This window comes from Malaclemys terrapin, chromosome 18, assembly GCF_027887155.1.
Source record: "Malaclemys terrapin pileata isolate rMalTer1 chromosome 18, rMalTer1.hap1, whole genome shotgun sequence".
NCBI classification, from domain to species: Eukaryota; Metazoa; Chordata; order Testudines; family Emydidae; genus Malaclemys; species Malaclemys terrapin.
In genome coordinates, this window is record NC_071522.1 from 25,415,055 (window position 1) to 25,435,130 (window position 20,076).

The following is a 20,076-nucleotide window of genomic DNA, read 5'->3' on the forward strand; positions in this document are numbered from 1 at the left end:
AAATCTCTCCTTCTCTAGTTAATAAACTTGTTTTACTGTTTTAGCTAAACCAGTGTTTTTGATTGAAGTGTTGAGGAAATCTCTACTCAGGTTCACAAAGACTGTGGCATGATTATTTCCTTTAAAAAGAAATGAACTAATTAATAAGCTTCCTCTGTTCAGTAGTATGCTGGGTAGTGCAAGACACATTTCTGGGCTGCAAGGCTGGAATTGAGGGATATGTTGGAGTAGCCCTGTCTATTCATGAATGGCTGGGCACAGCCTTCATGTATTCAGCTGGGACTGACTTTGCATGGTGGTGGCTATGAGTGAATGGAGCCTGGAGTGGTTTGTTCACTAGCAAAGCTCTGGAAAAGACAGCCCAGGCTAGAGAACTAAGGGGACATGGCAGCTCAGGAGTTCAGGTTCACCCTACTCAATCCAGTGCACCAGAGCCGGAAAATTTTGCCTAGCAGTACCCCTAGGGGGCGATGCTTGCGCCTCATAGCCATAGCCCCTCCCGTGGCTATAGGGGTTGGGGCAGTGCTACCGCCTATCACTTCCTTCACACCAAACATCCAAAGATGAGACTGATGCAGAGGGGATGGAGAGTGGAATACATGTCTGCATCACATCTCCAAGAATCACAGGTACAGTAAGTAAACATTTCTTCTTTGAGTAGATGCAGCCGTGATTGCACTTAGGTGACTCCCAAGCAGTACCCCTCACAAGGAGGCAGAGCTCGGAGTCCACCTAACCAAGGACAGCAAGACCACCCTTCCGATGCATGCATCCGCTCTGGAAGATGCAGTTATGGCATAATTGTTTGTAAACGTATGTGTGACCACGCAGCAGCCCTGCAAATGTCCAGTCTCAAAACATCACTGAGGAATGCTCTTGATGCTGTTTGTGCTCTTCTAGATTGAGCTCACACCCGCTGAGGGGGCGTATCCAAAGCTATTTCATACACGGTCTTGATACAGGATGTTATCCATTTAGAGATTCTGTCTGTGAAGAGACTGCTTGCTCCTTCATATGATCTGAATATGACACAAACAAGTGAGGCAAAGCATGAAACGGTTTAGTCCTACCCAGATCAAAGGCTACACATCACTTGACATCTAATGTCTGGAGGCACTTCTCCACCAGAGATGAAAGCAGCTTAGAAAAGAACACAGGTAAGTATACCACCTAGCTCAAATGAAACTGAGAAACTACTTTAAACCCAACTTTTGGGTGTGGTAAGTCACTTTGGATAATTGCATATAAGGAGCTGCTGCCATCAGAGCCTGCAACTCTCATACTCTCCTTGTGGGTGTTATCACTACAAGGAACACAGTTTTCTGATATAAAAATGGAAAGAGACAAGATGCCAGGGGCTTGAAGGGCGGTCCCATCAAAACCGCTAGAACTGTGTTAAGGTCCCACAGAGGAATTGGCTCTTAGACTGGAGGATGTAGACAAGCCCTTTTAAGAACCTTGCTACCATGGCACTGGAGAAAACTGATCTTCCCTGGCTGGGGGGATGAAATGCTGATATCGCTTTCAGATGCACAGGTCCCCAGGACTGAAGGTGCAGCAGGTATGCAAAAATGTCCTGGATAGAAGCCAGCATTGGTTGAATTCTGCAGGCCAATGACACCACCGAAAACTGCATCCATTTAGATGACTATCCCATCCTGGCAGAGGGCTCTCTACTGTTGAACAGGACCTAGTGAACTACCACCAAACACTGGTCTCCCTCCTCATTCAGCCATGCAGCAGCCACACCATGAAATGCAGGGAGCTGAACATGGGATGCAATCTGTGGCTGTGATTCTGAGTGAGTAGGTCAGAATGGAGAGGAAGCTGAAGAGATAGTGTGAGAAGGTTGGAGAACCATCATTGCCTTGGCTATGCCAGGGCAATGAAAATGAGCTTGGCCCCATTTGCCTTCAGCTTGTGGATGATCAGGATTGGGGGAAGGGCACAGCAGAGAGCCAATTGCCAGCTGAGATGGAAGGCATCCGACGGAGCCTCGCCTGAGACCCCCCTCAAGAGCAGAACAGATGACATTTCTTGTTGTCCCTTGTAGCAATCATCAGGAAACCCAAGCCACAGAAATGGCCCGCAGGATACTTGTGTTCAGGAACCACACGTGACTCAGAGAAAAAATTCTGTGGAGTCGATCTGTGAGCTGATTCTGTGCCCCAGGCAAGTGGTCGGCTATCGGAGTGATGCTCTCCTTAAGGCAGAACTGCCACAGCCTGATTGCCCCTTGGCAGGGAACCCTCTCCCCCTTCCAGTTCACACATGGGTGGTGAGTTTTATGGGCCTGTGGTGCCCATGTTCCACCAATATGAGAGCACGAGGGCCTGGCTCCACGAAAGTTTGGGGCCGGGTCTCTCCCCCCTGCCCCGCCTGCTGCCCCCGCGTGCCGCCCCCTCAGCTACCCCCAGGCAATTTAAAAGGGCCAGGGGATCCCACTGCCACCACCAGCAGCGCAACGGGGCTAAGGTGGCTTCCTGCCCACCCTGCTTCTGGAAGCAGCTGGCATGTCCCTGCGGCCCCAGTGAGGGGGGGGGGGGAGAGGGAGAGAGAGGGGCTGTGTCTCCGCACGCTGCCCCTGTCCCGAGTGCCGACTCTGCCAACTCCGGCCAATGGGAGCTGGGGGGTGATGCCTGTGGGCAGCAGCGTGCGGCGACCCCTCCGACCATTTGCCTAGGAGCTGCTGCCAGAGTGAGGTGTGGGTCACTTTCAGGAGCCACCCGAGGTAACCACTCCACCCCTCACCCGCACCCCAACCCCCTTCTGCAGCCCAGACCTCACACCCAAATTCCCTGCAGAGCCCACTCCCTGCCCCAGCCCAGAGCCCACACCCTAACTCCCTCCCAGAGCCTGCCCCCCGCACTCCCTCCTGCACCCCTGCCCCAGCCCACCCTCTGCACCCAAACTCCCTCAGAGCCTGCTCCCTGCACCCACTCCTGCATCCCAACCTCCTGCCCCCGCCCAGGGCTCGCACTCAAACTCCCTCCCAGAGCCTTGGGGGGAGTGGGGGTGTGTGTGTGGGGAGGGGGAGGGGCGGACTTGGACCCGTTCGGGACACCACCAAAAATTATACAAACCTGTCGCCCCAAGTTCGCATACTACATTGCGGTGGTATTGTCGGTAAGTATGTGAACCGCTGAGCCCCTGATATGGTCCCAAAAAGCATGACAAGCATTGCTCCAAAGCTCCAGCACATTGATATGCAGAGTGGTCTCCTGCTCCAACCACAAACCTTGGACTTTCAGCAACCCCACCTGTGCCCCTCAGGGGGAATGTCCTGAGAAGCATCCACCATTGCAATGAGTCCAGGTCCAGCGGAGGGAGACAGACCAATCTGTGTAAGGAGTGAAGAGTTCAGTAAACTGCTCTGAGCCACACTGGAAGGGGGTGAAGACATAGCCTTGCAAACTGGACCACCTGTGTGCCAGCAGACATGTGGCCCAAGAGTCTCAGGCACATCCGACCTCTCGAGGAAGGCTGAGACTGCAGTGAGACAGAGGTGGCAAATCACCTGAAAACAGACAGTCAGCAGAAACACAACTAAACATGTAGAGTCTATTAGTGCCCCAAGGAACTCTATTTTCTGAGTGGGAACCAAGGTGGACTTCCCGGTGTTTAGGATAAGACCTAGATGGTCAAGCAAGCGCAGTGTGGTGTCCATATGAGAAAGGACTTCCTCTCTGGACCTGCCCCTCAGCAACCAGTCATCCAGCTATGGGAAGCTGTGGATCCCGTTCTTCTGGAGCTATGCCGTGACGATGACCATGCATTTGGTAAAAACCCAAGGGACAGAAGAGGGGCTAAAGGGAAGCACTGTGGACTGAAAATGCTCTAACACAACAAACCAAAGGAATTTTCTGTGGCTCGGCAAAACGGTCATATGAAAGCAGGTGTCCTGACAGTCCAGGGCAGCAAACCAGTTTGATACAACGTGGGGAGGATAGGCGCTAGAGAGACCATTCGCAACCTCGTGTACCTGATACATTTATTTGTTGAGGCTGCAAAGGTCAAGAATGGGCCTTACCCCTCCCTTGGATTTGGGCCCCACAAAGTACCAGTAGAAACCCTGACCCTGGTGTTGTGGTGGATCTCCTCCACTGCTCCCAATGCCATCAGAGAGCACACCTGCTGAAGGAGCAGTATCTTGTGAGAGGGGTCCCTGAAGAGGGACGGGCTAGATGGAGAGGAACTGGATGGCACTGCCTGATCAGACGGTGCTTAGGACCCAGCTCAGTAGTGATCGAGCCCCAAGCATTGTAAAAGCGAATCAGCCTAACCACAGAGAGGAGGATGGGGGGAGGGGAGGGCAGGGAGACCAATGGCTGGAACACGTCTCTGGACCAAGGTGTCAAAATGGGTGCTTGGGAGGTGCTGGGGATGTCATGTGAACTGGCTGAATCCTGAACCCAACTGCTTCCTCCTGTGGGGCCTAGGCCCTTTTCCAGGGCAGTCCTGCCTCGGGGGAGCAAAAAGCTGCCCAAACATGAGCTGTTGACAATACTGCTGTTGTTGCTGTTGAACACTGTAATGGCCTCTGCACCACCAGCTTGTACATTCCCGAGGGCCATAGGGCAGCCTAGAGTCCCTGAAGGAGTGCAGAGTCTCATCCATCTTATCCGAGAACAGCTCTTGCCAATCGAAGGACAAATCCTCAGTGGCCTGCTGGACAGCAGGAACATCGCCTCATGGGAACCACAGGTGCCTTCACTCTGGCTGAATCATCGTGATGTCCAGTGTGGACTGCAAAGAAGCCTTAGCCCCAAACAGCCTTCAGTGACCAATGCCTGAAATTCCTCCCTCGAGGCCTTGGGCAGCTGGTCTGCAAATTTAGACATAGCTGTCCAGGTAGCAAAGTCGTTCTTGGGCAGCAGTGGCTGCTGGTTAGCAATCTGCATCTGCAAGGAAGAGGAGGTGTAAATCTTCCTGCCTGTTGTAGCAGGTGCTGCTTCAGACGAAGATCCCTCGCCACCTGAGTCTGTGTAGTGAACTACGTGCAAATGGAACAGCACACCTTGATATGGGCTGTGCCTGGACACAACAAGCACCATGTGTGGGGATTGTTAGTGGGGATGCCCCTTCCTCAATGGACAATGTTTAAATTTAAATGCTGATGGGGGGCATCACCAGGAAAACACAACCTACAGCTGACAGTAACTTAACACACACTGTAGTACGGTCCTAATGAACCACATACAACTCGAAACGTCACTAAGTAGAGGAGCATGAGGTAAAACGCAGAGTGCTGCAACTCCAGCCATGGGTGGTAAGAAGAAACTGTGGAGGGGGTCAAGGTGGTACCGCCCTATACAGCCAGGGGAGGGGCTATGGCCACACAGCATGAGCCCCGCCCCTCTAGGGGTACAGCTGGGAAAATCCTTCAGCTCCAGCACACAGGGCGCACACACTAAGGAATACGTAGCTGCATCCACTCAAAGACGTGAACAAAGCAGCCCTACACCATGGAGAGAATGGTGGGGATCCAGCCCTCTCCAAGCTGCTGCAGAGAAATTCACACACTGTATTTCAAATAGTTTAATTTTAAAAATATTCTATTCAGTGCTAAAATATCTTTCCACTTCCACGCATAGCCGGCGCCTTCGGCTTCAACAGAGGCTCAATCACAGACTTGATTTGACATGCAGATCGCAACGAAGAGGAAACAGGTCCATGGCGTTGGAGAGGAGGGACAGGAGCTCCATGGTAAACAAGCCTGGGGAGCAGCTCTGACTGGGAGCCGGGTGAGCGAGGTGCCAGGGTGTGCAGACCAGGCACCAAGGACAGGCAGTGTAAAGGTGCACTGGGAAATGACGCCACCCTGACAGCGCTGGGAGAGTGAGAACCAAGGCTCCTGGGTTTTCTGGGAGAGACCCTAGACCCTGCTGTGTCCTTCCCCGTCCCTGAGGTAGACTTGGAGTGGGCCTCACAGCAGGACCTCCCCACCCTGAAACTGAAGAAACCCTATGCTGCCTCAGTCTCTCCCATGGGCACTCACGTTAGGAACCGCAGGTCCATGCCAGGCGCAGAGTCAGCCAGGGACCTGGTGGCAACCTGCCTGGATCCAATACTAAGGGCTTTGTGCCTATAGCCTGCACCCTTGAATGCTGCCACCCTGCAGGGGCCGGGGGAGGGGAGGTGGCAAGACGTCCAGAGGCCCCATAGCACATGCCTGGGGGGGCGGCTGTGCCCTGATACACTCATCTGCCTACCCTCCATAGTGCGGGGCCCCTGTCTCCTCCAGCACAAATGGCTTAAACCAACAGCTATTGCACAGTGTCCCAGCTCGGGATTCCTGCCCCGCAGGGCGAAGGCCTATGTCAGAGCTCCAGCACTGGGAGGTCCCATGCCGCGAATGCTCACCTAACCCCTCTCGGCCCATCAGTAAGGCTTGTTTACTGGGGGGAAGCTCCAGGACATAGTCACAAGGGGGAAGAGAAACTACTTTGTGCAGTGGGAATGGCTCTTCCATTCCCAGCAACTGGGGGCACGGGGCCCTAGACGAAATTGTCCTGCAGGGGAACAAAATCTGCCGGGCTGCAGTTCTCGTCCAGCGCCCGGGCAGAGCAGGAGACCCAGAGGACTCAGCCCCTCACACGAGCAGGCTGCATGACCAGTGCTGCCCCTGCCGCACCAGCACAGATCAGCGGGAAAAGGGAGCCAATAAATAGAGGCAAGTTTGCACGTACTGATGGTGCGAGGTGCCCTGGCCTGTCCCTGAGGGAAGGACAGACTAGTTCCTCTGTGAGGGGCTGGCGGGAGGAGCCCTTCCACGGGGAGAGCAGGTGGGCTCTGCAGGGAGCTGGAGGGAGGAGCCTGTCCCTGGGGAGGGCAGGCCGGCTCTGTGGGGGGCTGACGGGAGGGCAGGCGGGCTCTGCGGGGGGGGTGTGACGGGAGGGGCCCATCCCTGGGGAAGGCAGGTGGGCTGTGCACAGGCCTGGAGGGAGGAGCCCATCCCTGGGGAGGGGAGGCGGGCACTGTCGTGGGGGGGGGTGTGTGTGGCAGGAGGGGCCTGTCCCTGGGGAGGGCAGGCCAGCTCTGTGGGGGGCTGGTGAGAAGGGCCTGTTCCTAGGGAGGGCAGGCGGGCTCTGCAGTGGGGGGCTGGCGGGAGGGGTCCATCCCTGGGGAGGGGAGCTGGGGGGTGGGGCCCGTCCCTGGGGAGGACAGGCTGGCTCAGGGGGGGTGGGGGGCTGGCAGGAGGGGCCTGTCCCTGGGGAGGGCAGGCCAGCTCTGTGGGGGGCTGGTGAGAAGGGCCTGTTCCTAGGGAGGGCAGGCGGGCTTGGCGAGGAGTTGGAAGGAAGGAGCCTGTCCCTGGGATGTGCAGGTGGGCTCTGTGGGGAGCTGGAGGGAAGGGCCCATCCCTGGCGAGGGTAGGCGGGCTCTGCGGGGAGCTGGAGGGAGGGGCCCGTCCCTGGGGAGGGCAAGCGGGCTCTGTGGGGGGCTGGAGGGAGGGGCCCATCCCTAGCTCTCCGAGACCGTGTGGCACACAGAGTTCTGATCAGCACAAAATCTCTTCAGAGGCGGCGCCCCAGAATCCTCCTCTTCAGTTTCCTGGAACAGCAGGAGAGCAGAGGTCACGGGTGATGCGGGATGCAGCTCCCAGCTCTGCGCACAACTCTGCCACAGCCCTGGGATCTCTGCTCACAGGGAGCCAACAGCACTAAAGGGAAGGGGAGAGGCTAAAGTCCGACCAAGAGGCTCAGCGGCCCATAGCATCCTGCCTGGGCCACTAGTGGCACCAACAGCACGGGCTTGCTCCCAGCAGTGCTATGCCTGGGTTCAAGACCCAGGGCACTCCATGGCAAATGCTCACACTTCTGAGGCCAGGCCTCTGGTTGGGGCAGCTCCAATGACCTGACACAGGGAGCATTTTAATGAACTACACCTGATGAGAACAACAGGCTCAGGGCAGTGACCCGGGATATTTACTGTGATTCTTTCAGGCTGTCCCCACATTTTCAGTTTTCCAGGCACTATCGATTTTGGCACTCACAGCTCAAAACTGCAGCACCGAAATGGTTGCGGAAGCTGGGCAGAGGGCAGCCCAAGTCTGTGGGGAAAGTATATTAGCTGGATGCTTCTGCTCAAATGGGCAGTAGTGAAACAGTTCATAATGCTGACACATCATGTGCCATTGTTAGGTTTCAGAGTCAACACACCAGAGGGATGAAGGGTGGAGTTTGAGCCTGTACATATGTAGAGAAGGCTTTGGTTCCCCTTCCCCTTACCTGAGTCTCAAGAGGGACAGGCTCCTCTTTCGTGAGAGTGGGAGGCTCATCTGCAACTTCCGAGGAAGGTAGGCAGGGCTCTGGAAGGGAACAGAGAGGATTATGGATGTGCTGGCTCCGTGAGCCTGCTGTTAGCAGCAAGAGCTCTGCCTGGCCTCACCGAGTGAGCTAGCCAGCTACTGCCCCCTTGCCTGCAGACACAACATACTCCCAGGACTCAGTGGGGAGCACCGTGCCTAGACAGCATTCAGGTCTCTGCTGCCCTTGCACCATAGAGAGGCCTAGGAAAAGCCAACACCATGTTGGACATGCAGCACCATTAACATAGCTGTGCTGCTGCAAACATGCATGAAAACAGCCAACCCAGCCATGCTTCCTGCACAGGAACATGGCAGCAAATGCCCTGCCGGGGCAAGGAGCAGAAACTCACCCGGCCCATCATGGGCAGCTGCACTGTGCTTCTCCCAGGGCTCACCAGGCCCAGAACGGCTGGCTGAACTGCACCTTCCTTAGGTCCCCCCTCCCCCCCCTCCAGCATCTCCTCTCCCAGTGCAGCTGGCTGCATCATACCTTCCAGGGTCTCCTGCCCCAGTGTAGGTGGCTGCGAATCATCCGTGCGGAAGTCAGACGTATGTGCAGGACTCATTGACTCGCTCTGTTGGGGGCTGGGGCTCGAGTTTGGGCTGCTGTCGACCTTGAGCTGGTAAACATCCGACAAGGAGCTCTGGTTACTGGTCTCATCTGAAAAACCATCAGCACGTTAGGGGGGGATGCATGGCTCACAGCTGTAGTAGCACAAGAAGACCAGCAGGGGGCAGCACTGAAAGATGGCACCCATAGAGAACGGCCTAAGGGAGCAGGGAGGATTCCCATGCCAGCAGGAGAGCTCTGCACCCACTTCTCCCTATGGAGTTCCCAAGCCGTGTATGCTAGGCTGCCCTGGATTTCCAGGATTAGTTATATGGTCAATCCCCAGGATACCACTCCTTCGAGAGAAGGAAAGGCCCAAGCATGGGAAGAGAGAGCAGGCAGAGGAGGGGTCCTGGGTGTTTGCTGAGCAAAGAGCACCGACGTGGGAATGGGACACAAAGCTGTTCAGTAGCAGTTCGCAGGCTGTACTGGTTCCTGTCCCACCGTCTGACATCACCGTGAAGTGACTGGCTGGACCCCCAGACTCCCATCTGGGACCCCTGCTCTACCAGGTATAGTAACAAAGCACATCAGGGAATACAGGCCAGGTGGCCTCAGGCTGGCCAAGTCTCCTGTACACCTCCCCTTGGCAGGCAGCCAACCCCAGAGTGTGCATGGCCATGGGATGCTGAGGCCTTTCCACTCTGCCTACAGAGGCGCAGAGAGGACAGAGTTCTCAGCAGCTTATGAGCTCCGGAGACCTTGGAATTGCCTTTAATAGAACTGGAGGGGTAGGGAAATGCCAAAGCACATCTCTTCCCCAAATCCTTTCATCACAGAGTGCTCCTAATCCCTGGGGCTGAGACCTCCATTGCTCCTAAAGCCTTTATGGCTGAATACCAAGGAGCAAGGCAAGCCTTAATATTAAAATCCATCCTGGATCCACCACAGACTCTGGGGTAAAATACTGGTGCTGCCTCCATTGGTCTCCACCCAGATGAGCTGAAGGACACATGCCTCTGGGCACAGTCCCCCTTCCTGCCTGCAACCCCTTCTGTGAGACGCAAAGGCTACCTGGAAGCTCCAGGACTACCCTCCCTGCTCCTAGGATTCCTACAGCAGCCTTTCCAAGGAGAGGCCCTGAAGGAGCAGGGGTTGAGAGCAAGCCTGCCCCACACTCATCCTGCAACAATGGTTCATGTCCTGTGGGGCAGGGCACAGCTCCATGCTCTGGGTATTGCAACCTGGCTCATGGGGTCACAGCACTACTTGCTCATGTTTGGCCTGGCCACACCTGCAGCTGCGGGGGGTCGGTGCCCCCTTGGCGGGGCGAGGACAGAGAAAGCAGCGGAGGAGGATGAGGCTGACCTATGATTTTGCACACCCCCGCCCATGAATTTGGACCCTGGGTGGATCGCTAAAAAAGACAAAATGCAGCTGGCGGGGCGTTTCGGTAAAACGTTTGCGAGCCACTGTCCTAAAGTGGGACATACCCTGAAGGGCTTCATCATAACAGTGCAGGAGATCCCTGTGCCAGTCGCTGCAGGGAGTGGTGTAGGGCAGGGTGTGCTGGCTGCACGCCGCTAACAGCCTCTCCCCACAGCAGACACTGGAGAGAAGGGAGTCGGAGCAGGAGAGGCAGGTATTCAAGCCCATGCTCTGTGTGTTCCTAGCTTCTAACTAGGGTGACCAGACGTCCCGATATTATCGGGACAGTCCCGATTTTAGGGGACTTGTCCCGCGTCCCGACCTTACATTGGTCGGGACGTCTGGTCACCCTATATGAGGGAGAGCGCGGCAAGCAGGCGCCACCGGCGCCACTCACCTTCCTTCCCTGGGCCCTGGGGCAGCGCGCAGCTGAGCTCCCGGCGCAGCAGAGCCAGGCCACGGAGCCCCCCGCCTGGCCGGCAGGAGCCTGCAGAGCACAGCCCTGCCCCTGCCCCGGCACACAGAGAGGCAGCGAGGAGGTCTCGCTCTGCTGTGTGCTGCAGCGGGGCGGGACCTGTAGACTCCGGCAGCAGGCAGCGGTCGCTGGGCAGAGAGCCCCCCCTCCCCTCGACCCGACCCTAGGAAAGGGCCAGAGGGACTGGGAGGGACCTGCCTGCTTCCTGGGAGCCGCTCCAGGTAAGCACTGCTGGGCTCAGCTGGCCCCCTGGCAGGTCCCTCTGCAGGAGGGCTCCCCTCAGACCCACTGCCCTGAGCCCCCCACCCTGACCCTGTTCCCTCAGCCTCCCCCGCAGTCTCCCGTGCCTCCCACCCTCAATCCACTGCCCTCAGCCCCCACCCCGACCCTGTTCCCTCTGCCTCCCCCACAGCCCCTCCCCCCATCATCTCACCCAACTCACTGCTCTCAGCCTCCCCCACAGTGTCCCTCTTGTGCCCCCCACCCTCAATCCACTGCCCTCAGTCCCTGCCCCTGTTCCAACAGCCTCCCCCACAGTCCCTCCCCTCCCCCCATCATCTCACCCTGCATGGATGTGGAAATCTGTCCCGGATTCCAGGCTGTCGTTAGCCCCTGGGGCAAAAGATCAGCAGAGGTTTCCAAAGGGAAGTTTGCAGCCTTTGCTCAGACCCAAACATTTTCAATTAAAAAAAATAAAAAAATAAATACCAAAACCCATCCTGACACCCATCTGCTCTGTCCAGATTTGCTGTTATCCCTGTTGAGGCCAAATAGGTTTGAAAAATTAAAAATCCTTGACACCATTGTGTTGCTTCCCCCTATGTTGCTCGTTAATCTGATGGGCCTGCCGATAATGAACAAAGATGAATGCTCTGGGAGCAATGTGTCAGCAGACAGTTTGTGAAGTAGGAATGTGAATGCTGAAGCTCTCACAAAATGCAGAGGCTTTTCTTAACCTAAGAACTGAAAAAGAGCCAGATACCCTGCATGGGTTTGAAAGAGCCTAGCGACTGACCAGAGCAGCATCAGGTTTGACGTGACGAGGAGGGTCTGTGTCATGAAGTCTGCATTTCCACTGAGGACTCTTCCATTGCTAGGGTAGCGCTGGCGCAGGTCTGCCACCCGGCACAGCAATGCTGAGAGGTGCCAGTGTAGACCCAACCCACTGCCCTCAGCCCCCACTCTGACCCTGTTCCCTCAGCCTCCCCCGCAGTCCCCCCGTACCTCCCACCCCAAACCCACTGCCCTCAGTCCCTACCCCACCCCAAATCTCTTCTTCAGCCTCTCCTGTCATCCCACCCCATCGCTCCCCCTGCTGTCCCACCCCGTCAACTTCCCCCCATTCCAATCCTGCTCCCCTCTGTCTCATCCCCTCCAGACCCTGTCCCTCTCCCAAATCCCCCATCCCTCCCCAGCCCAGCCCCATTGTCTCCCCTGCCCCGCCCCACTCTACACAGCTCTCTACCCTGTCCCATTCATGCGCCCCTCAGCTCCTACCCTGCTCCCCCCATCCCAGCCCTGTCCCATCCCCCTCAGCACCCCTGACTCCCTCAGTCCCAGTCCTGTCCCCCCTCAGTTCCTCCACCCTGCTTCCCCTGGTCCATCCCCACACATCCACCGACTTCCTCGACCTCCCTCCCGCGAATCCCACTGCCTGGACTCACCCCCATCCCACTCAGGAAAAAGAAGCAATGGGCTTAAATTGTAGCAAGGGAGATTTAGGTTAGATGTTAGGAAAAACTTCCTAACTATAAAGGTAGTTAAGCACTGGACAAAGTACCTAGAGAGGTTATGGAATAGCAGTCATTGAAGTTTTTTAAGAGGTTAGACAAACACCTGTCAAGGATGGTCTAGTGTTGTTATTACTCACTCCTGCCTCAGTGCAGGGGTTTGACTAGATGATCTGTTGATGTCCCTTCCAGTCCTACATTTCTGTGATTCACTCTGAATAGCCTTGTGCCACACTGTTTAGTAGTAGTGGCACACAGTTCTCTGACATACAGGTTTATAAAATTGTAGTTAATATACAGTTTAGAGCATAGCAGTTTTAAAGCTCTGCATGTTCAGACCAACTGAGCTGAAAATTGTGATCTATAGTATTCAAAACTATTAAGATGTGGGCTGAAATAAATAAAATCAGCATGAATTGCTCAACAATATCAATGGAATCAGCATTGCGCTGCTCTATATTGTAAAACATTACAGTGAAATCTTGCAAATATTACATAGCACGCCGCCTTGCCCAAGTGGTAATCAAGCATAACATCTTCCTGTTTCAACATTCTTCCATAGCTCCTAAAAGTTGTTTTTTTTCAAACACTGAATATTGCCAAGTTATGAGTTTTAACAGTTTTTTTTCTTTTGAACCACATCACTGAATGTTATTCTAAAATTGTTTTCCAAATATTCTTAAACTCCCAATTTATCCCCCGCTGATGTTCATTGTGAAAAGTATTGCAGGTCTAATAATAATATTTGGCACTTTTGTAATTCACTGTCCAACATATGTTTTGTGCCCTCCTCTGGTGGATTTTTAGAGGATAACTGTATAGCTACCAGCTAAGGGAGTTATATCTTGAACTCAAGTAGTAGAAGCTCATGCTTCTAAGTCTGGATGGCTCGGGTTCAATCTTTGGTGACTAGCTATGATGGAGGTTGCTACACTTATAATTCCTTTAATCAGAGGTTCTGAATATGCTTTGTTGTAGGCAGAGCTAGCCTATAGTTAAGCAACCGAAAATTTAGAATGGGAAGTGTTGAAATGTTGGGAAGCCTTATAATTTTGCCAGTCTGGAACGAACATCCCATCTGAGGGATGGGGGTGGGGAGAGAGGAGAGTGAGACAGGACCAGGAAACTGGGACAAGGAATCCAGAGAGGTAGTGGGGGGCAGTTGAAATCAGATGAGGAGCTGGGATGGGTTAGACAGCAATAGGATAGACATAGACGGGAGGGGACGGGGAAGAAGGGTCTTTGACTGCTAGAGACCACTCCATTCAGGAGTCTGGAACAGACCCAGGATTCCTGAGTTTCACAGTTCCTCTTCTGTCAGCAGTTTCTGTGAAACCGAGTGGCAAAAAAAGTGTCTCATCCCCGTATAGAGCTGATCTATCACATATAGGATGACAACCTACTGCCGCTGCCATCACTTACTCCATTAGCTCAAGTGGCAGAAGTCTGTGCAGTGGATCTAAAGGTTCATCGGAAGGGTTGGAGCCATGCGAGTTTCACGATGATTCCACATGCCAGAATTTCTGGGGCAGTTCAGTTTTGATTTTTACAAAAAAACCTGGGGAAATGCATACAGAAATAGGGTGACCAGATGCCTAAATATCGGAATCTCAAGCAGGAGTAGAGAGGTTATTTTATCTCTGTATTTGGCATTGGTGCAACCACTGCTGGAATACTGTGTCCAGTTCTGGTGTGCACAATTTAAGAAGGATATTGATAAATTGGAGAGTGTTCAGAGAAGAGTCACAAGACTGATTAAAGGATTATAAAACATGCCTTATAGTGATCGACTCAAGGACCTCAATCTATTTAGCTTAACAAAAAGAAGGTTAAGAAGTGACTTGGTTATAGACTGTAAGTATCTACATGGGGAACAAATAGTTAATAATGGGCACTTCAGTCTAGCGGAGAAAGGTAGAGCATGAGCCAACGGTTGGAAGTTGCAGCTAGACAAATTCAGACTGGATATAAGGCATACCTTTTCAATGGTGAGAGTGATTAATGATTAACAATATACTAAGGGTTATGGTGTTTTTCTAAAAGCTTTTTCTAAAGCTATCCTCTAGGAATTATTTTGGGAAAGTTCTATGTCTGTGCTATACAGGCGGTGAGACCGGGTGATCACCGGATCCCTTCTGGCTTTATAATCTCAGAACTAGGTACATCAATTCACTTGCAAAATTCTCATTGAATTCAATAGGTGTCCTGGCCCTGTGGCTTGTGGTGCGGGCTGCAGCAGGGGGCTGTTACAACCCCTCTTGCAGCTTCCTAGGGCCCCCTCTCGCAGCTTCCTAGGGCCCCCCTCTCATGGCTCTGTGCACCTGTGTCTGTCATTGTCGTCCTCTCCCCTCCCCCAGCCCTGCTCGCCCAACGTGTCCTGATATTTCACTCTTGCAATCTGGTCACCCTACTTCCAACTGCCAGAAGCTGGGAGTGGATGACAGGATGGATCACTCAATAATTGCTTGTTCTGTTCATTCCCTCTGGGGCACCAGGCATTGGCCACTGTCGGAAGACAGGATACTGGGCTAGATGAACCATTGGTCTGACACAATATGTCTGTTCTTATGTGTCAGAACAATATCCCTTGTGGAAATCTTCATTGCTCCTGGGGGGATATGCAAGACATACATACTAATGACACCTCAATATTTACAAAGTCCTCTTGATGTGAATGGTAGCAGTGCCCTCCCCCTGCCAGCCTGTGTTCTGGGGGTAGGCAGACTCACCCTGGAACTCCAGGAGGAGGGAGGAGTTGGCAGATGAGTCAGCTGGGAAGCCATTGGGTTCTCGAGCAGCACTGCTACCTGTTTTGGACTTCTCTTTCTTGAAGAGAGAGAACATGGGATTAACAGAGTCACACTCAGCAAGCAGAGGGGAGAGAGGCAGTAGGCCTTTAAGGAACACTGCCCTTCCCAGGCAGCAGCAACAGCACAGAGCCAGAGGGGCATTCGCCTATGGACACTGTACCTGCCCAGGCCACAAGTGCAGCAAATGGGGCTACGTCACATTACAGATGCTGTGTGGATTGCTGGGCCTACCCCCGAGTCTGAAGTCCATTGTAAAAGGAAGGTTTTGCCTTCCAGATCCTCTCTGGGGATTTCCCAATGAGCACACTGGCCAAAGACCATCAGCTCCAGCCCGTCATAGAATATCAGGGTTAGAAGGGACCTCAGGAGGTCATCTAGTCCAACCTCCTGCTCAAAGCAGGACCAATCCCCAGACCCCTAAATGGCCCCCTCAAGGATTGAACTCACAACCCTGGGTTTAACAGGCCAATGCTCAAACCCCTGAGCTATCCCTGTCCCAGCAACCCTCCCCCCCCCAAAAGTGATAATTTGTTCACTGTTCTCTGACTAGCGAGGGGCAGCCAGGGGAAACTACGACCTTTGTTTGTTTTTCTGGGAGCCCCATGGGTTTGAGCCATGCAGAGGAGATCCCCAAGACCAGACCTTCCTGGTGGGAGCTGGGATGACATTCTGAAGGGCAGAACTAGAGTCCATCCCCTTCAGCAGTGAGGCGTGGCCTGCTCCTCTCCAACCAGCACACCCAATCCTTAAGAGCATTCCTTACAGCAGACCCAGCACTTACCTCCTTACTGTCTGCTACAGGCACCCACTTGAATATCCGAAGGGATGTGTCTCCCACCGTCACCCACTTCTTCTCCCTACCACCAAGCAGGAGACAGGTTACAAGCAGCAGAGCCAACCGCCTCTCCCAACCACACAGCCAGGGACTCTTGGCAGTTACTCAGGACACAGCCATTAAATTCAGTTCAGGGTCATGCCTGTGCTGCTACTTCTGCATACACTTGCCTCGGCAGGATGAGAGACGGAGACAATTTCACCACAAAACTCTCCAGAAAAGCAATAGCAACAGCAAAGCTGTGAACTCCAGTGCCCTAGGGGACCACTGAGGGCTAGGAATACAAACCCTCCTCTGGAATCAGGGCTTGTGGGAACATTATCTAGAATGTCCCCATAGAATGGGCCTTTTCCCCAGAATCTCCAGAGCAGGGCTTTCCTAGCCCACTGACTTGGCTGGAAAAGAGAGGGGGTCTCTGCTCACTCAGATGCTCAGCACGGCTCTCTCTCTTTCCCAGTCTTTATACTGGCACTTCTCACCTTCACATCACCAGGGCCAAGGTGCAGTGGTGTCAAATTCTGCACTCTGCCTGCAGAGCTTGTTTGCAGTGAGGGAATCAATCCCTCCTTGCTGAAACAAGGGTTGGAAAGTAGTGGTTGACTGGGGATGGGAGAGTTAGACATTCTGCAGATGCTTCACTCAGAGCAGGAGTTGATTTACAGTGGTCCGTGGGCCCTTGGGATTGTAAAGAAAACCATGAAAACTTGGCCATCCTGGCCTTCCATTTCCATGGGTTTTAACTGCTGCCACAGGTTTCAGTTTTGCTTGATCTCACACTGAAAGGCAACCTTCCGTTCACCCAACTGCAAAATGTGTGCCTGATCCACTGGGTTAGGGCAGTCGAAGGCACCTGGATGTGGTGCTGGCCACATTAAACCACTGGCTATGAAACTGATGTGCCTTAACTGTCAGCCTGCTGAGCTCTTGGCTCAGGGGAACTTTGACTAGGGGAAGCCCCCTCCATCAGTCTGAAAGTTACCCGTGACTTCTCTCTCTGACGCAATTGTGAGTTTATCAATCAATACTGTAAGCTCTTTGGAGCAGGAGGTGGTATTTTGTATTAGAACAGCATTTAACACATTGTGGGTGCTACTGAAATAATAATGCAGTAACCTGTGCTATTCATTTGGACATTAAATTGAGTGTATTACTCCATTTTCAATATGCTGCAGATTTGTGTGTTGACAATGAACAACTGCTTCCTAAAGTTGTCAAGGTGGAGGAAGCTGGAGGTTTTGGCAGGTGTGGATGGGGCTTTCAGCACTTTGCAGAGGGTGGGAGGCAGTTTGGGATGGTGGGCCTTGAGTACCATTCCCAAAACAAAGGAGGTGATGCCCCCTCTTATTACATCCAGTAGCCCAGTGGTTAGGGCACTCACCTGAGATACGGGAGACCCAAGTTTGAATCCTTACCATAGGCTCCAAAGCAAGGACTTGAACTAGGGCCTCCCCCATCTAAGGGGGCTGTCTTCAAGCCATTAGGTACTGGGGAGGGGGGTGGGAGGCTCTCCTGCAGAAGCAGTTTCACTTTTTATAAAATATTCAAATAGTCATTGTGCCAGAGCAAGTATAGAGAGAGTAACACCCTAGCCTGGCACTCCCACCTTTCAGCTTCTGCTCCAATGACTAACTATTTAGCCACAAAAAGAAGAACAGGAGTACTTGTGGCACCTTAGAGACTAACAAATTTATTAGAGCACAAGCTTTCGTGGACTACAGCCCACTTCTTCGGATGCATATAGAATGGAACATATAATGAGGAGATATATATACACACATACAGAGAGCATAAACAGGTGGGAGTTGTCTTACCAACTCTGAGAGGCCAATTAATTAAGAGAAAAAAAAAAAACTTTTGAAGTGATAATCAAGCTAGCCGAGTACAGACAGTGTGATAAGAAGTGTGAGAGTACTTACAAGGGGAGATAGAGTCAACGTTTGTAATGGCTCAGCCATTCCACAGTGGAACAGCTTCAACAAGAGAGACTGACAGACACCCACTCCAGAATATCCCATAGCCTGGTGGTTAGGGATATGAGACACTCAGGGGAAAATCCCTACTTTGAAGGAGGAACTTAAACCCATATCTCCTGCATCCCAGCTGAGTGCCATAATCACTGGGCTATCGAGTATAAGGGAGGTGACTCTTCCTTTCCACATACTTAAAAAAAAAAAAAAAAAAAAATGTAAAATACCCCAAAACTGGAACAAAATGTTTAGTTTCTGACATTTGGAATTGCCAGTGAACTGAAAAGACAGTTATTTGCCCAGCTCTAGTCCCTACTCAGGAGCTCTACCTTGTGTAATGACCTCTGCTACTCTCCCCCAGAGTCGTAACTGCTGTAAGGACAGGAGAAGGGGGACCTCTACACTACCCCTCTCCCAGCCCCCTGGGGAGAGGTTGTTGCTGCTTCTGTACAGCTCTGTTTTGGGACTGCCTTTCCTGAAAATAGCTGCAGCCCCTACCATCGCCCAGCGCTTTGGCTAAACAGCAGAAGTAGAATGAACTAGTTCTTCAACCGATTTAGGATTCACCGGTGTGACTTCTGCAGGTAGACAGGCCCTGACGGGTTCCGGTCAGCTAGAGGGAGGGGGTCAAACGTGTAACTGACTCAGTCTTGTGAACTGCACTGTGGGGAGGCTAGAGCAGGGGGTCTGACTCCAGGGCAGCAGCTACACTGGGTCAGGTCCCTCCCACCCATCACGTTCCTATGCCAGCCACGACCCCCGAGCCCAGGCACCGGTCCCGTCCCGGCCACAACAAGCGGCGATGCCCAAGAGACGGGAGCACCACGCACCTGCAGCTTCCCAACCCGCCGGTGAGCACCGAGGCGAGGGGAGCGGCTTGCCAGGTACGAAGTCAGCGGCCGGGCCGAGGCCCGCTCCGAGCAGCGCCCAGCCTGCGACCTGGGCCTCAGCGTCCCGGGAGACGGCCACTCCTGGCCCAGTGCTGCCGCCCCTACCCGGCTCCGAAGACGCCGCAGCGCGGCAGACTCAGACAGAGCTCACCGTAGGGCAGGGCCCTCCCTGCCAATAACCCTGCGTAACGCGGGACAATTTGGGTCAGCGTGGGCGGGCCACCCGGGGGCCATGGTAACAGAAGAGCCCGCCTTCTCAGCCCGCGGGCCCTGATTGACCGCGGAGCATGTCCATCTATATGCTCCCAAGAGGAGCACGCCTGGAGGCAGCTGTGATTGGGCGTAGCCCCTGCCAATTGGGCTGTTCTTCGTGTTCCCCGCCCTCTCAAACCGTAAGGAGAGGTAATTGGATGTTCCCCCCGCTGGCCCCGCCCGCTGGCTCTCGAGGCGCTTTGATTGGCTATTCGCCATCGGAGTCCCACCACCGAAGCCGATGAGGCACGGTGATTGGCCCCACACTTCGAGGCCCCGCCCCCCCTGACCCCGCCTCTCACCATTTGCGGACGCGCTCGATAGCCGCCATCACTTTTTTGATGTCATCTTTGGCGCGGCTGCGGGTTTCAGCTCGCACCGAGCGGCCCGACATGGCGTCCGCAGCCCCGGCAACCCCGGCTCCGCAGCACTACCACCACGACCCGCCCCCCGCGCATGCGCGCGGCCTGACCCACCCACACCCCGCGCGTAATGCGTCAGCGCGCCCGCTCCGCCCGGGGGAAGGGAGCGTGAGGGAAGAGCACTGTTACCCCGTGCACATGCGCAGCTCCGCCCCCGCCCCGCCCCGCCCCCCTTGAGCCTACGCGTGTAGGGAGGAGGCGCGAAAACGGCCGCGATGCCACCGTTTTGCGTGACGGAAAATCGCTGCGGGGCAAATCGCGGTGAGGGACGTGCCCCCCTCTCCGCGGCGGACAAGGTAGAGATACTGCTGAGGGTTGAAAGGTCAGAGGTCATCGCCCCACAGAGCTCCTACCCCAGCAGGAGGGCAAGGGGCTGGTGGCTGCTCTGAAGTGACCCAGCCTGGGCTGG

At 54.1% G+C, this 20,076-nt stretch overlaps 1 protein-coding gene across 2 annotated transcripts; it reads right to left on the reverse strand.

The window, feature by feature from the left end:
* Positions 1 to 3,974: 3,974 nt before the first annotated feature.
* BCL7B (BAF chromatin remodeling complex subunit BCL7B) lies at positions 3,975 to 19,724 on the reverse strand. 2 transcript variants are annotated; one of them, XM_054008555.1, is made up of 6 exons: positions 19,548 to 19,724; positions 16,083 to 16,158; positions 15,221 to 15,317; positions 8,799 to 8,969; positions 8,229 to 8,308; positions 3,975 to 4,901 (listed from the first exon to the last, which is right to left on the reverse strand). In XM_054008555.1, exons 1-6 carry the CDS (start codon positions 19,637 to 19,639, stop codon positions 4,725 to 4,727), a joined length of 693 nt encoding a protein of 230 aa, XP_053864530.1. In that variant the 5' UTR covers positions 19,640 to 19,724; the 3' UTR covers positions 3,975 to 4,724. The 2 variants fall into 2 exon arrangements, with proteins under 2 accessions (XP_053864530.1, XP_053864531.1); XM_054008556.1 differs by lacking the exon at positions 3,975 to 4,901 and adding an exon at positions 5,524 to 7,551 and having other exon boundaries at positions 19,548 to 19,714.
* Between the last annotated feature and the right edge of the window lie 352 nt (positions 19,725 to 20,076).